Source organism: Coregonus clupeaformis, chromosome 17 (genome assembly GCF_020615455.1).
Source record: "Coregonus clupeaformis isolate EN_2021a chromosome 17, ASM2061545v1, whole genome shotgun sequence".
Classification (NCBI taxonomy): Eukaryota; Metazoa; Chordata; class Actinopteri; order Salmoniformes; family Salmonidae; genus Coregonus; species Coregonus clupeaformis.
Window position 1 is genome coordinate 10,403,364 of NC_059208.1, and position 17,285 is coordinate 10,420,648.

The 17,285-nt window shown below is 44.5% G+C and overlaps 3 protein-coding genes across 4 annotated transcripts; 1 reads left to right on the forward strand and 2 right to left on the reverse strand.

Annotated features, from left to right (window-relative positions):
* Positions 1-1,211: 1,211 nt before the first annotated feature.
* LOC123492947 (piggyBac transposable element-derived protein 3-like) lies at positions 1,212-3,450 on the reverse strand. The gene is made up of 2 exons (XM_045226704.1): positions 3,239-3,450; positions 1,212-2,703 (listed from the first exon to the last, which is right to left on the reverse strand). Exons 1-2 carry the CDS (start codon positions 3,370-3,372, stop codon positions 1,212-1,214), a joined length of 1,626 nt encoding a protein of 541 aa, XP_045082639.1. The 5' UTR covers positions 3,373-3,450.
* A 219-nt stretch (positions 3,451-3,669) lies between these two features.
* LOC123492840 lies at positions 3,670-5,245 on the forward strand. The gene is made up of 3 exons (XM_045226067.1): positions 3,670-4,351; positions 4,597-4,815; positions 4,910-5,245. The coding sequence occupies exons 1-3, from the start codon at positions 3,993-3,995 to the stop codon at positions 5,115-5,117; spliced, it is 786 nt and encodes a 261-aa protein (XP_045082002.1). The 5' UTR covers positions 3,670-3,992; the 3' UTR covers positions 5,118-5,245.
* Positions 5,240-17,079, reverse strand: LOC121586573 (G2/M phase-specific E3 ubiquitin-protein ligase-like). Of its 2 annotated transcripts, none has more exons than XM_041903368.1 (13): positions 16,871-17,079; positions 16,650-16,769; positions 16,229-16,535; positions 16,062-16,141; positions 15,737-15,789; positions 14,623-14,659; positions 8,874-8,941; positions 8,663-8,752; positions 8,250-8,563; positions 7,925-8,103; positions 7,523-7,695; positions 6,160-6,374; positions 5,240-6,084 (listed from the first exon to the last, which is right to left on the reverse strand). In XM_041903368.1, exons 2-13 carry the CDS (start codon positions 16,692-16,694, stop codon positions 5,849-5,851), a joined length of 1,797 nt encoding a protein of 598 aa, XP_041759302.1. In that variant the 5' UTR covers positions 16,695-16,769; positions 16,871-17,079; the 3' UTR covers positions 5,240-5,848. The 2 variants fall into 2 exon arrangements, with proteins under 2 accessions (XP_041759302.1, XP_041759303.1); XM_041903369.1 differs by having other exon boundaries at positions 16,645-16,769.
* Positions 17,080-17,285: the final 206 nt, after the last annotated feature.

Genomic DNA, 17,285 nt, shown 5'->3' on the forward strand with positions numbered 1-17,285 from the left:
CTCTCTCTCTCTCTCTCTCTCTCTCTCTCTCTCTCTCTCTCTCTCTCTCTCTCTCTCTCTCTCTCTCAGAGTGCTCAGTCAGGGGTCTGTCTGCTTCTGTGCTCTGTGTCTAAGCACCTAGAAGTGTGATCTATGGAAGAGTAATGGACATGGTAATGATCCTGAGAACAGGCTGTCCAATAGCACATCGTGATTTAATCATATAAGGTTCTAACTGCAAAAAGATGATTCTGAGATAATTAGCTTTAAAGTTCAAAATCTTCATTGGTTTGAATGGTGTCAGCAATTTTTATATTGTATTCTTTTGAATTCAACAAAAATAATTGAGGTATTTAGAGTACTATATAGGTAGAGAACATTGACCAGAACAAGGCAATAACTCAATTTGGACAAAAATGCAGTCCCAAGCTCTCGATACATACCGCATTCTCATAATGCTGTGAATGATGTCCATACCTTTCATAGGACTAACGGAGAGATTTGCCAAAGCCTCTCACCTGATTGATTGTCTCCCATGCTGAGTCTGATACTTACGGTGGCCGGGAAGTGCAAAGCAACATTACAAAGAATGAAACACTTTTACAAAGCTCGAGACAAATTTACATTTTGGAAAACAAATTTACATTTTGGAAAACAAATTTACATTTTATAAAACAAATTAACATTTTATCCTCCTGAGAACCAAGGAAAATATTGTTTTTCCTAATCATATTTTTTGTGATTCAATAACTGTTTAGGGTTAAAAAAAGCATCCTACAATTTCCACATTTTAATTTTTATTTTTTATTTTACAGCATGTCCACTGTAGTGGACAACATGATCATCTGAGTACGAAAAGAGACACATTTGGTAGATACACATTTTTACAGAGTTCTTACAGATTACAGAGTTTTTATGAACTAAGAATACATACATTTTGGGCTGTAGATTGATTATTATCCAAGAATACAGACATTTTGATTATACAATACACATTAATCATTCTTGAATCCTTTTCCTTACATTCCGCAAGGATAGCTTTACTATTAAAGCTTAACACTTTGTTATGTCCATATCCTTTGATTGGTCCCCTTGAATCCTTTCAGTGTTATTTGAACAATGAACATATAACTAATGTGTAACAGATTTATTTTGGATTTTTTCCTTCTGTCAAACTGAATCCAATCTAGCTTTTTCCTTCACTCTTCATTTTGTTCTTAGTATTTTCTTTGTTAGTGGTGAAAGTCCTGGAAGCAATTTCTCTTTTTGGTAATGCAGAGGAACATCTTGCATTTGGTACATCTCATGTACGTCTTGCTCTTGCAGCCCTTATTTCTGCATCTTTCTGCATGCTTGGTATCCATCATCTCAGGCATGTGCATGGCTCCTAGTCTGCGCACAGATGGCTCTGGTTGTGGGATCCTCATTTTAGATGGTGGCTCATACTCATCCTCACTCTCTTCACAGCTGTTTTCCAGTTCCGGACTCTCCAACAGCTCCTCAGCTAGGAGTAGTTTGAAGTCCAGGTACTGATGTGTGTTCTTGGATGGTCTGTGCAGAGCTTTGCTGTCAGACTGGTATTGTATCCAGGAGTTGGTGATGGCAACATCAAAGAAGTGACTGATCACGCGCGATGTCCACTTCTTGGTCCTGCTTGACATACGATAGAAGCTAAGCATGCGATCACAAAGATCTACGCCACCCATGTTATCATTATACTGCTTAATTACTGCTGGTCTTTTAACCTGGACCAGGTGCTTTTCTTTCTGGGACCATCTGGTACAGATGTCTTCTGGGTCTTTCCCATGTACAGTGGATGCCATGAGCACTGGTTTGTTGTCGAACCATTTTGTGATGGCCAGCTCAGGACTCTTTCTGGCCACTGACACTGATGTTCCTCTCCCTCTTTTTTTCAACTGTTTGTCTACTGGCAGCTGGCACAGCTTTGGGACACGGTTCTTCATTATAGTTCCAGTTGCAGGAAGGCCCTTTGCCAGCAATGCATCCAATAGATCTATGGTTGTGAAGTACCTGTCAAAGAATATGTGGCTTCCTGTTGGAACAGATTCAACCATGCGTAGAACTGCTGCAGCTCCAACTCCTAACCTTTGGACTGTAAAGGTATTCTTCCCTTGGTAGACTTCAAAATCAAGCATCAGACCATTTGGGGATGCAAGGACAAAGACCTTTAGGCCAGTAGGGTTTGGCTTGCCGGGAACATATTGCCTGACTGGACAACGGCCTGTGAATGGGATGATTTGCTCATCAATGCAGACCCTTTCTGGCTTTGCAAGGCTGAGACAGCCTTGGCGCACACGATCGAGTATTGGCCTGACTTTCCAAAGAATATCTGCCTTCTTTGTTTCCTCTGTTACAGCCAGGTCATTGACAATCTTGAGGGAATTTCTTATCCTGAAGAATCTATCCCTAGTCATTTTGCTACTTATGACTGGCACTTTAGTTTTGTTGGCCCAAAACATTTTAATTCTGGGATAGCCAAGGCAGGCCATGTGGACTGAAATGCCCAAGAAGATTTGTATTTCTTGTGGCGTGGTGTTCATGCACACTCCTTTGATTTGCAGCTCTCTTTGATTTGTGTATGTTGCCAAATCTTCAAAGACCTTGTTGTCAATGTACTGTGAAAAGTATTCAATTGGACTCCAGTCTGCACGTGTTGTAGGGTCATCTTGACACACAGGAAGCCCAGGTAACACAGGTGCAAATCTGATATGAAGGAAAAAAGAATAATAAATGATAAGTAATAACAGTTTAAATACTCAATGCAGCTGAATTTAAAATTGTGGAACTGCATCAAACATACATGTTACTCCTGGCCCACAGAGGGCGACGAGTTTCCTGTTCATCCCTGTCTGTATCTGTGTCTGTGTCTGCATCTGTCCCTTCAACTGAGCCTTCTGCATTGTCTTCCTCTTCTTCATCACCGTTTTGTATCACTGGTTGAAACTTATCCTCATCTCTCTCATCATCTGACAACTCCAAATCTGAATCTCCCTCGACTATTCGGTAAAGAATTCTTTCTGCTTCAGTTCTGTTTCCCTACGACAATGTGGAGTCATTATTTACATGAAGATAGTCCTGATGTCCACTATAATTGACATTCATAAAATGGCAAATCTTTCAAAAGATACATAATTTAGTTGCTATCAGAACTAAATATATGATTCCTAACACCTTCATGAACAAGAAAATATATGATTATCATAGTAACAAAACCATAGACAAACAATATTTGACTTACCTCTCATCTTTCCATAAAATGTGCTTGTTCCTATGCCGTCCATTTTGAAAGGAAAGATAGAGGCGGTTCCCGGCCTCCCAGCCAATCAAATGACATATCACTGAAAAGCCCAGGATGTCCTCTGTACAGTACATCAGGAATTAAGAGACTTGCACAAAAGATTCCAAGAAGAGGGATGAAACTCAAATGTCCACTACAGTGGACATAAGTCAATGGGCTCGGTCTCAGGAGGATATAAAACAAATTTACATTTTAGAAAACAAATTAACAAGACGCAAAACACTTTTACCAGTCCCGAAACAAATTTACAAATGACAGATTCGTCACGGAAAGGGAATGTACCATATACCGGAAGTGACACGGAAGTGATGAGCGTGGTCTTTTCGTGTTGTTTATGGTGACCGCCCGAACATGGACTGCGGCCGAGGGATGTTTTGCCCGTTTTGTGGCAAACACATGAACAGCTTAACGTGGTTTTGCTTTACGTGTGGTCGGTGTTTGGAGTTTTTAAAGGACGCGGACCAGACGGAAACACCAGACATACTGCATCATTGCGTTCAATATTTTAACGAGGGTCACTCGTACGCTGTAATCGTGGACATGATGTCAAGTCTACACGGTGTAAACATCAGCTTGAGGACTCTTAAAAGTAAACTGAACGAAGCCGGGTTGTACCGCAGAAAGGATTATTCCTCGCCAAACGCCGTGAGTAACGCCATCAGATTTGAACTTCGTGGACCTGGACAACTACTCAATGGGACCTAACTATATGTGGCACGCAGATGGTTATGACAAACTTAAGCCATTCGGTTTGGCCATTTCGGGATGCATAGATGGATTTTCACGTAAAGTATTGTGGCTTCAATGTGGACCAACAAATAATAACCCAACAGTGATTGCTCACTATTTCATGTCATGTGTGCGAAACCTCGGTATCATCCCCATGAGACTGAGGACTGATTGCGGCACTGAGAACGGCATAATGGCTGCAATTCAATGTACCCTACGCCACCATCACAGTGACTACTACTCTGGAGCGTCCAGCCACATGTACGGCTCATCTATAAATAACCAGCGTATTGAGTCCTGGTGGTCTATATTTAGAAAGGGAAGGTGAGTTGTCTTCATAAAGGGTCATTGCATCTTTTGGTCATTCGATTTTCTTCTCAGGAACGATTAATGAAAAACGAGCACAATAATTATCAATACAAATTTGTAAAGCAAATCCTGCCCGTCAGGAAAAGTAGCTGTTCCTGAAAAGAAAATCGAATGACCAAAAGATGCACAGACCATACATTTCATTATAACTAACCTTTATTATTTATAGTATAACTAAACATTTGTATCCATTTCTATAGGTCTCAGTTCTGGATGGAGTTATTTGCCGACCTTAGAGATGCCGGATACTTCAACGGGAGTCATGAGCATCAATGCCTATTGAGATATTGCTTTGGTGATGTTATTCAGAAGGACTTGGATGAGTGTGTGAGACTGTGGAACAGCCACAGGATTCGCCCTTCCAGAACAGCAGCATGTCCAGGAGGAGTGCCCAATGAACTCTACTACTTACCACACAGGTGATACATTGGTGATAATAAACAGATAAACGCATTAATGTAACGTTTTAGCTTAATTGAAAATAAATGCAATTATGTATTCTATTTAACATAGGTTTGGCTCCAGAGACTGCGGATTTCAAAGTGAACAAGCTGAACTGGATGCCCTTCCTGAGGCTAGCCTGTCAATGACTCCTTGTGGGGACCCAAACATGCAGGAGTACTTGGACTTTGCCATGGAACACAATCAGTTACAGAAGCCAGACAACTGGGAGTCTGCATCCGAACTGTACATGAAACTAAAAGAAATGGCTCAGCTATGAAATGATCAAAAAGGGAGGGTTTTTTGTAGTGGTGGAATACTGCTGTCTGTCTGAACACAATATTTATGAATCTGTCACCCAAAGCTTAATTGTTTTTAAGTGTGAAGTAAATTAATCAAAAATAGTAATCAGTATTTATTACACTTTTGTAGTATTGAGAGTAATGGATCTAAAACATTTTCAAAATGTTTACTGTGAGAAAAGAACATGCTCACATACAGTAACATTATAAAAACAACTTTGGCAACTGCACTTTAAAAGTGCACCTTTAATAGGGTTGGGCATCAAGAACCAATTCCTACTTGGAATAGTTAAAAAAATTACGATTCCATCGGAATTGTTTCTTTATTGGAATCGTTTTGGAGGATTGGGTTTCAAATCTGATCGCAAGTTTTGGTTTCTGTAGCGGCCAGGTGCTTGTTGTGTTGCAGCCATGGAGCACAGTAAGCGGTGCTCTAGTGTGGCTTTATTTTACATTGAAAAAGCCCCGTCAAACTGCAACCCACCTTTGAATCAAAATAAAACTTTCCTCTTATTTGTGAAATAAGCATGTGACCCGTTTCAACTCCACCACTCAAAGAATCGGAATCGAGAATCGATAAGAACCGGAATCAAAAGGAAGAATCGGAATTGGAATCAGAATCGTTAAAATCTAAATGATGCCCAACCCTAACCTTTAACAACAACAACTTTTTCAGAGTCTTAACTCTAGGGGTCATCCATCATATAGCTTAGAAACAGCCGAATCCTGGACTATTTTGAATTCCAAAGTCCATTTGTGACTTAAACAAAGTGTATGAGTCTAGGAGTGGTAATCTCAAGGAGTTTGAACATGTATTTGCCATTGGGAACGCAGAGTCCTCCAGGAACTCTATTTGAGGCAGTGGTTCCAAGCCAGATGGGGGAAGTGAAGACAGCCCAGTAGCAAACATCAAAACATCTTCCACAGACACAGCAGCCTGGCCTTCTGCAAAGAAAAACAATTCAGATGCATCACTGCCATGTGTTTTCTTAACTAGTTATAAAAAACAAACTAACAAACCTTCACAATCAAGGAGATAGTCTGCCCAGTAGGCCATGGTTTGACTTTCTTTAAGTCTTCGATTACTCCCCGAAGGACTGAGGTCAGGTTTGAAGAGTCTCTCAAGCTCAAAAGCAGTGAGTCGCCTTTCAGAGTGGCACATGACAGGGGCCAGCAAAGTAGGGTGTTGCTGTAGTGCAGTCAAAAACTCCAGGGTTGAAAGACCATCTCTGAATCTACAGAGTGAACACAAACATTGTTTCACTGCTGTGTAGTGCCAATTGAATTTAAAATTATCTAAAGAAAACGATTAAATATTCTCTTCTCTACAATTACTATCCACCTTAACATTGTTGAAAATTGATTTCAAAAACCCTATTTTTGCATATTAAACGTTAATTGTTACAAACTGTAAGTATAACACACAGAAACAAAAGACTGGAATGACACAGACGGATGGGTGGCTTGAGCACTCACACGATGCCTTCAGAAAGTCTACACACCCATTGCACTTTTTCACAACTTTGTTTCGTTATAGATTCAATTTAAAATAGTAATATTAATATTTTTCCTCATCAGCCTACACACAATACATCATAATGACAAAGCAAAAACAAGTTTTTAGAAATTGTAGCAAATTTAATAAAAATTAAAAACTGGAATATCACATTCGCACAAGTTAATTAACAATTTTCTCAGTACACTGTTGAAGCACCTTTGGAAGTAATTCCAGCCTGGATTCCTCGTGTATGAAGCTACAGGCTTTACACACAACATCACCACACTCTTTATATCTGATTTTCAGGGACATTTACAAGAGATACTAAAACCTCTCTGCATGTCAGGATCTCTATGAGAACTGAGGGCAGAAATAGATCCATATGTAAATGACACTGCTACAGTATGGAGCAGGTGGTTGGATAAACAGCAGCAAGTCATCAAGGGTTTGATGGGTAAAGTGAGCCTCAAACCATCACTCTGCTGCCAGATGTGCAGCAGAGGTGGATGGATCACTTTAAGGGGTAACTGGACTGATTTTCCTCTATGGAAGAGTTAGTCAGGAGGAGAAACCTAAGATCTAATTTCTGTTTTTGCTTTGTCATTATGATGTATTGTGTGTAGATTGATGAGGAAAAGGATTTAAATATATTTTAAATTGAATCTATAAAGGTGTGCAGACTTAATGAAGGCACTGTAGTTTGACACAGAATGAAGTGACATCACATATCCGTTGAAATACACTAAGGTACAAATTCTGATTAAGGACAAATTGATAACAGATATACATACTTGCATAAACCAAAGATGGGGACCATGAGGCATTTCAAACAAAAAATTCATACATAAATAAATAAAAATCTCATCACTACAAATATCATCTTACCTGTCAATTACAGATGAGTTGCGGTCAATGGTATACCATTGGAGGTAGTCTGACACGATTTCTTTCTTTTCTTCCACAGTAGCCACATGTCTCAGACAACCTGCTGTCTGTAACATTGTGCTGTGTCTCATCATACATTCTTGCAGAGCATCCAATGAAGCAGCATTCTCAATCTGAAAGACATGAAAATGGGCAAAAACACCCCAGTCAATAACTGTATGCACTGTATCTCCTTGCCTATTTTTTTAATAACGTACATAGCAAGGTGTAATCTTACACTATCAAAAACTAATACATTAATTAAATATATTCCGCACGTGATATAGGAAGTAAACATTGTCTCAAAAACACTGCAGTAAGTATGAAAAACTCTGCCCTACCATACCCTTATGCTATTCTCACCTCTTGCAAAGCTTTCCCTATTTCTTCATCAGTTATTAAATTATTTGTTGCTTTGAATGAAGGCTGGCCTGCAAGATAATGTACAAGATCTTCTGACAGGAAATGGGGTCCTGGACCTCCATGCACAACTGACACAGCAATCATCTTTCCTGCCAAGTAGTATTCATCCTCCCTAACAGCTGTGAATGAATTCATATTGCAAAATTAAAACAATGCATTACTGTATATACTGTAATATGCAAGCATATGTCATGTGATATATCTGGTCAATGAGCATTAACCAACCATTAGTAGCCTATAGTACACATCCAACCAATATGCATACCCTTTGCATTGTAGACCAAGAACCGATGTCCTTCTGGTCCATCAAAAATGGGCCGGTCTTTTAGGTGTTTCATCAGTAGAGTTAAAAACTCTCGTCTTGGACCACCAGTGTCAATTCCCTCTTCCAGAACACCAGTATCATCAGTAAATTTCACCAGCATGTCACAGGTTTCAGAATATGTTGTACGCTTGAAACCTCTGACTGCCCCATCCCAAACATTATCCCTTGAGATGTTAAACCGGCTGACTTTTCTATGATCAATAGGAAGAGACAGGTTTGCTACGATGTCAGGTAATGCAATGTCCGTCTCCTCCCTGTAATGACAAAAAGTTAATTCATTTGTGGATATTCCAGATATACAAGAACTATTGTACAGTGAAAAAACTGGAGTGCTATAGTCAAAAGCATATTACATTGCTGTGTGTTGGAAATTCTTCACATTGACAGCAACCGGCTCTTCGTCCTCCTGCTCAACATTTGGTGAATACAGGTCTGTGTATTTACTGTTGGGAAATTGCCATTTCCATGTTAAAACATCTTACAAACAAAAATGTCTTCCCCCATGTAATCAGTTCAATACATTTAAATTATGTCAGTCATTATCTTTTCTTTTTTTTTACTTACCTGTAGCAAGACATTTTTTCTGGATTTGCTTCCGGTGGATCCAGATCCTCAGCATCAGATATTACTATCTGAAAAAAAAGATTAAAAATGTCTGAAACAACAACACTGAAAGCAAGAAATGTCATGCTGCCACACTCTGCCTTATTACTGTGTGATGTCACGAGAGGCTACACAGCTTTCAGCGGGATTGCTCAAGTAGTGCAAGGAGACCAGGTTCAACCAAAACAAGGATTTTATTAAAGGTCTTGGGAAACTAACGAAAGTATAACACAATTCTGTTCTCTGGTGGCTCTTTAAGGGTTAACAGTTCAGGGATGTCTCTTCCACATCCAAAATCATAACTCTCCCTCGCTCAAATAACTTTTCCCCAGCCTTACTGTATTCCACGTTGCAGCTAGTGGCCAACCCAGCAAAACGTCCTTCCAAATGTCCCACACGTATTTCCACAGGTGCATATATCCAAAGGTGAGTATTTCCCAAAGGTAAGTATCTCCAAATCCTTATATTCCTCATGGAAGTGGACGTGCAGCACTCTTGTCCTCCAGAGAGCCCAGCTTGGAGACCGTGTCTCTTCCCTTCAACAAACCTTCAGCTCATCAGCTCCTGATTTGTTTCAGCTGCGTGGGAAGATTGGCCATAGAGGGGTGGAGTTCCTGACCATACCAGCAGATGGAGCCATAGCTGTCTGGGTTTGCAGCCACCTCAGGGGATGTAACGTCCCTCCAGGACACAGCCTCTCGTGACATCACACATCCCCCTCCTCGGGACCGACGTCCTCGTCGGGTAAAGGCAGCGAAGAAGGCATCACGCCGGGAGAGGGCGTCCGCATTGCCGTGGTGCTTGCCAGACTGCTCTCTCTTCAACTCCTCCAACTCTAGGACCAGGGACTCAGCCTCCTGTTGTCTCTCCTTGAGTTTCTTACTGAACGCATCAGCCTTGGTTTTAGCAGAGTTTAGCTTCTGTTGAGCAGCTTTCAGTTCCTTCTCTCTCTCTGCCTCCGCATTCTTCATCTTCTTCTCCAACACCTTGTACTTCTCCTCTGCCTTCTTCTGGACCTCCTTACTACTGCGCAGGGTCTCCTCACACTCCTCGATGGTCCTGCGCAGCCTCTCCAGCTCCTCCTGTTGCTTAGGGAAGGAGCTCTGTTGGAGTTTAGCCTGGAGGATATCTAACTCTTCTGTCTTCATGTCTAACTGTTGCTTTAACAAACGATACCTCTCAGCGGTCCCCTTCAGACCAGACAGTTCTTTGTCCAGATTCTGTAGCTCCGTCTCTGTGTCGGTCTGGGCACCTGCCATCCCTATCAGAGCCCGGGCGGGAGTGAGTAACTCGGAGGATTGCACCGGAGCCTTCCCAGGATGAGTCTTGCCTCTCCGTTTCCGAGGTACTCGGGTTATCCTCTCCTGAGACTCTCTCCAGAGTGGGTAAAAGGCTGGGCAGTCTCGTCCAATTAGGACCGGGACGGGGAGGGAATCAACCACCCCCGCCGTCGTGTGTATGGTTCCCCGTGTGCTGGTCATTGTAAGTTCAGTAATGGGGTATTCTCTGGTGTCCCCATGGACACAGGAAACTGGGAGGACTTTCCCCGGGGTCAGACACGTTGGGCCCACCAAATCCTTACGCACCAGGGTGGCCCGGCTACCAGAATCCAGTAAGGCCTCCACATCATGGTGATTCACAGTTACCGGGCAGGTGGGGGGTCGATCTGGGCCGCCATCTACGACTCCCAAGAGCGAGGCAACACGGTGTGTGGGTGCTGAGCTGGAGGACTCCGCAGTGGGCATAGGTTCATCGGCTGGTTTCCCACACTGCCAGGAGATATGTCCCATCTCCCCACACCGGTAACACTGTCGAGTTTCCCCCTCCTGGTGTACTCTTCTTGGACCCGCCTGGTTTCTGGCTCCCCCTGAGCCGGGATAAGTCCTGACGTGGCTGGGTTCGAGACCTTGGGGTCCTTTGGACGGGTTCTTCCCATTTGTGGTGGGGCCGCCCTCCTGGGGTCTTTTCGGGAAGCATTCAGCATCTCCGCTGTGGCCTGGTACTTTTCCACAGCTTCCACGGTCAGATCAGCCGTGGTCAAGGCCTGTTGACTGATGAACCGTTTTGCCTCATAAGGCAGGGCGCGTAGGTAACGATCCACCACAACGGCCTCCACCACCGCCGCTGCTGTATTCCTCTGCGGATCCAGCCATTTCCTTGCGATTCGGACAAGTTCATGCATCTGCGCCCGAGGAGGTTGGTCTGGTTGGAAGGTCCAGCTGTGAAAGCGCTGGGCCATACCAAACTTTTGTGAGTCCATATCTGCTGAGGATCTCAGACTTCAGGGCATCATAGTCAGTAACCTGGTCAGGGCCCAGGTCCCGGACAGCATTCAGCGATTCCCCGGTTAGAAAGGGGGGCTAACAGACCAACCCACTGTTGCTTGGGCCAGGCTTCCCTAGTGGCCGTGGCCTCAAATGCATGCAGGTATGCCTCAATGTCATCGGTAGCTCCCATCTTAGATATAAAGTCACTTGCCTTTATTGGGCGGGTATTTTGGACAACCCTCTGTCTCTGCAACTGCAATTCCTCTGCCTTCAGAAGGTTGGCTTTCTTTTGCTCCTCCAAGAGAGCCACGTTTGCTTGCATCTGGGCTTGCTGGCCAGCAACAAGGGCTTTCAATATGTCCTCCATTTCAGTCGGGCGGGGAGCCTACGGCCAACTTGGAAAACTGGGTGATCAAACCTTCGGTATCCTCCTCTGACATGCACTATTAACGCTTGAGCGTGCCCGTATTCTCCACCATCTGTGATGTCACGAGAGGCTACACAGCTTTCAGCGGGATTGCTCAAGTAGTGCAAGGAGACCAGGTTCAACCAAAACAAGGATTTTATTAAAGGTCTTGGGAAACTAACGAAAGTATAACACAATTCTGTTCTCTGGTGGCTCTTTAAGGGTTAACAGTTCAGGGATGTCTCTTCCACATCCAAAATCATAACTCTCCCTCGCTCAAATAACTTTTCCCCAGCCTTACTGTATTCCACGTTGCAGCTAGTGGCCAACCCAGCAAAACGTCCTTCCAAATGTCCCACACGTATTTCCACAGGTGCATATATCCAAAGGTGAGTATTTCCCAAAGGTAAGTATCTCCAAATCCTTATATTCCTCATGGAAGTGGACGTGCAGCACTCTTGTCCTCCAGAGAGCCCAGCTTGGAGACCGTGTCTCTTCCCTTCAACAAACCTTCAGCTCATCAGCTCCTGATTTGTTTCAGCTGCGTGGGAAGATTGGCCATAGAGGGGTGGAGTTCCTGACCATACCAGCAGATGGAGCCATAGCTGTCTGGGTTTGCAGCCACCTCAGGGGGATGTAACGTCCCTCCAGGACACAGCCTCTCGTGACATCACAACTGTCACGATCGTCGAAAGGAGCGGACCAATACGCAGCGCGTGGAGTGAACATGATGACTTTATTTATTAAAGCAACCACGAAAAACCACAAACAAATGACGAAGTGAAGTCCACAGTCGCAATGACTGAAACATGGAACAATAACCCACCATAAAGGAACCAAGCAGCGCGTCCAGGAACAAAGGGTCTGGACATGGAAGGAACTGGTGGAAGGTAAAGGGTCCTGGACTTGGGAGGAGATCCTAGATGGTATGGATCGCCGACCATGGAACGAGACGGTGGAGAGGCGACGGCGAGAGGAGCAACGGCATCAGCAGGGCCATCATCGTCGGAAGGACGAGAGGCAACCCCAAGAAATTTTTGGGGGGCACATGGCTTGGGCGACGGAGCAGCAGGAGGCTGCCACAAGGCAGAGTCAGAGGGCTGCCAGGTTAAGGGGGCTGACGGAGGCAGAGAAGGGACGGATTCAGTGGGCTACCAGGTCAAGGGGGCAACTGGGTAAAGCAGGGAAGGAAAGTGTTGAGGCACGGCGTGAGGTACTGGGGTGTGTAACCAGTTCGGTCCGGCCCGTTCCTAGTCCCGTGGTGCAGCCAGTAGTGTGTGTTCCCCGTACGGTACGGCCTGTTCCGGTCCCTCGCACTAAGTGTACGGTGCGCGTCGCCAGCCCAGCCCGGCCTGTTCCTGAGCCTCATACGAAGCCTACGGTGCGCGTCGCCAGCCCAGCCCGGCCTGTTCCGGCCACTCGCACCAGGGATACGGTGCGCTTCGCCACCCGGCCCGGCCTGTTCCGGCCACTCGCACCAGGGATACGGTGCGCGTCGCCAGCCCAGCCCGGCCTGTTCCTACTCCTCGCACCAGGGATACGGTGCGCTTCGCCAACCCGGCCCGGCCTGTTCCGGCCACTCGCACCAGGGATACGGTGCGCGTCGCCAGCCCAGCCCGGCCTGTTCCGACTCCACGCACCAGGGATAGGGTGCGCTTCGCCAGCCCGGCCCGGCCTGTTCCGGCCACTCGCACCAGGGATACGGTGCGCGTCGCCAGCCCCGCCCGGCCTGTTCCTGCTCTCCGCACTAGGCGTGAGGTGAGTCCCCAGGGTCCAGCATGCCCTGTTCCGGCTCCCCGCACTAGGCGTTATGGGAGTCCCCAGGGTCCAGCATGCCCTGTTCCGGCTCCCCGCACTAGGCGTTATGGGAGTCCCCAGGGTCCAGCATGCCCTGTTCCGGCTCCCCGCACTAGGCGTCATGTGCGTTCCCAGGGTCCAGCAAGCCCTGTTGCTTCTCTCCGCACTAGCCCTGAGATGCGTGTCCTCAGCCCGGTACCTCCTGTTCCGGCACCACGCACCAGGCCTACGATGCGCCTCAGACGGCCAGAGTCTGCCGTCTGCCCAACGGGGCCTGAACTGTCCGTCTGCCCAACGCCGTCTGAACTGCCCGTCTGCCCAACGCCGTCAGAGCCGTCCGCCAGACAGGATCAGCCAGAGCCTTCTGCCAGACAGGATCAGCCAGAGCCTTCCGCCAGACAGGATCAGCCAGAGCCTTCTGCCAGACAGGATCAGCCAGAGCCTTCTGCCAGACAGGATCAGCCAGAGCCTTCTGCCAGACAGGATCAGCCAGAGCCTTCTGCCAGCCAGGATCCGCCAGAGCCGTCCAGCCAGGATCCGCCTGAGCCAGCCAGCCAGGATCTGCCCCTCAGTCCGGTGATGCCCTTTAGTCAGGTGCTGCCCCTTAGCCCGGTGCTGCCCCTTGGTCCGGTGCTGCCCCTTGGTCCGGTGCTGCCCCTTAGTCAGGTGCTGTCCCTTAGTCCGGTACTGCCTACTAAGCAGTTTGTGACTGTGGTGGGGTGGGGATCACGACCGGGGCCAGAGCCACCACCGTGGACAGACGCCCACCCAGACCCTCCCCTAGAGCGTATGCTGGTGCGCCCGGAGTTCGCACCTTTAGGGGGGGGTACTGTCACACTCTGGCTCCAGGACTTGTGTATTTGAGCCAGGGTGTATGTTGGTTGTGGGGTTTTGGGTGATTTTTAGGTTTGCAGGTCTGTCACGGTTATTTCTATGGGGGGAGTTCTGTTGGGTCTATTTCTAGGTTGTGGTTTGTTTCCTTGTTTGTAGTTAATGACTCCCAATCGGAGGTAACGAGTGTCAGCTGTCGGCTCGTTATCTCTGATTGGGAGCCATATTTAAGCTGTAGGTTTTCTTGTGTTTATTGTGGGTTATTGTTCCATGTTTCAGTCATTGCGACTGTGGACTTCACTTCGTCATTTGTTTGTTGTTTTTCGTGGTTGCTTTAATAAATAAAGTCATCATGTTCACTCCACGCGCTGCGTATTGGTCCGCTCCTTTCGACGATCGTGACAATTACCTGTCCAGGCTGAATTGTTGATTGTCCTGGTGCATCTCTGAAACATGATAAAACATATTAAAATGATTAGCTCCATGATAAAGGCTATAATGTAGCTTTGAGTAGCATGTAGTAGTAGAGGGAACAGAAAGATGTATTTAAAAAAAGATTATTTTGAGAACATGTGGATAGGAGCGCTTCCTGGACTCAAATCTGAGTTAGTTTGAGTTTCTTTTTTAATGGAAAAGGTATAAAATAAAAGAAAGCTCAAACTACTATTTTTTAACTATTAAAATGCTTGTATTGCAAGTGGCCAAGCCATACAGAACCAATTTAAAAGAACTTTAATGCGTTTTTTGCATCTAGCCTTCGTCAGCGAGTCAAACAGATGAAATGAGAGACAATGGGTCTTTTCTAGTGTCCAAGGTGTTCTGGGCTAGAGTAGGTGTTGTAGACATCTTAAAACCAGTAGGTGTCCTTCAGGCCTACAATAGTCAAATCATGTAAACATTATGTATATGGATGTGTCCCATGTTTCCTATTGGTGGATTACCACTAGAAAAAACCCAGTGTCTCTCATTACATCTATTTGACTCCCTGACAAAGGCTAGATGCCGAAACGTGTTGGAGTTCTTTAAGTTGGTTCTGGATGACCGTGCCACTTCAGTAAAGGCCTATAGTACCTATGCAGGATCGACAGTGATGTGGGACACATGAATGGACAGTGGATATCCCCCACTTCATTCTCACGTGTTTTTTTTTATGGTTTGGTTAATTTTTGTTTATTCAACTGCAAGAGCAACTGTATTTCAGTGGGTTTATTCTGTAAAGCTCTGCTCACACAGGCAGCTGTGGGTCCTTTAGGTAGGGAGCGAGGGGGCACCGCAGTCAGTTACAGAAACAGCTGATAGCATGTAGCAACGTTGAGCTTATGTGCAGCAATATAAATGTATGTATAATGTGTATGTGAATAAGTAGTGAAATATCTGCTAGTAGTTTTATCAGTTTTGTGAGTTAAATTTAAAAAAAGGTGAAATTGCACTTTACCTGGTAGTGAAAGCACTGTAGCCCAACAAAATATGAATTATTATTGCACGTGTGAAAATTCCTTTGTGTCCAAGTGTGCAACACCTACCTTTCATCGTCCAGCTTGTGTTTGGGAGTACTTCGATTTTGTGGTTCAAAAACCTGAGAGGAAACGGATAAAATGATCAACAACTTTCAACAGGTTCCATTATTTTTCCATTACCACATACAGTATATATCAATGCTGAATGGTTGTCTGTGTTACTGTATAATAGTTACTGCAAAATAATCAAAACAAGCCTTTTCCACTAAAATATTGACCAGGACATTGATTTTATGCTTAAAATCCAATGTACATCTAATTAATAAATTATATGAAAATGAATAAATACAAACATACATAAACATTTAAAAAAGAGAAATAACTGATGTACCAAAGTGTCAGCACGATTGAGTTCAGCTGTGCTCCTTGTTGTGATGACAATTTCAGAATCAGAGTCTGAGGTATCATCCACTGAAAAAAATAATTCAAACAACCATTATCTATCCTCCAGCAGAGTATCTAAATATGTAAACATATTGAATCATGAGATCCACTAACCTCTTTTATAGTGTTTTTCTAGGCAAATGAAAAAAGTGATCCTGGAATATGCCTTTCCTATTTCCTTTTTATATTCTGCCAATTTGAATGGCCTTTCTGACCCAGGCACATGAACCACCTCTGAGCAGTCTGGATACAAAAGGACATAAGGTCCTTCGTGCATGTCCTTGTTAAATGTTGTCATTTTCTGGACAGCTTGTTTCAGTAGATCAGGTGCTGCTACCTCTGGGTCTGTAAATAACTGTAGTGTTTTCCCTCTTAGAGGTTTTAAATCAGTTCCACTTGGCACCATCAATCCTACGTTTATCTAGTAAAATAACAAAGATATAATTAATGTATACATAGGTAAAATAAATATACACAAACACACAAATACATATAGAGCATTGCAAAATTGTATAGGACGGTCAGTACACCTTACCTGGACGTGTTCTTTCTTTAGGCCTATATCTTCCTTTTGGCCCATAGTTAAAAGACTGTCGTTCTTTTGATTTCGAGCTTCTGTACTCCATGAACTGTTTGTATGATGTGCATGGTTGTTCTGCAGAAATGGACAGAGTTCCGAAACAGAAAGTTAGAAGCCGCTCAAAAAATCATTAGCGTTACTGTCCTTAGCTAGCGTTTTGGTTTTGCTAAACTTACTTTGCATAGCACTGTCCGGCTGTCGAGACGTCCCCTGTGTTTCCAATGTTTCCGTCTTGTCCGCGTCCTTTAAAAACTCCAAACACCGACCACACGTAAAGCAAAACCGCGTTAAGCTGTTCATGTGTTTGCCACAAAACGGGCAAAACATCCCTCGGCCGCAGTCCATGTTCGGGCGGTCACCATAAACAACACGAAAAGACCACGCTCATCACTTCCGTGTCACTTCCGGTATATGGTACATTCCCTTTCCGTGACGAATCTGTCATTTGTAAATTTGTTTCGGGACTGGTAAAAGTGTTTTGCGTCTTGTTAATTTGTTTTCTAAAATGTAAATTTGTTTTATAAAATGTTAATTTGTTTTCTAAAATGTTAATTTGTTTTATAAAATGTTAATTTGTTTTCCAAAATGTTA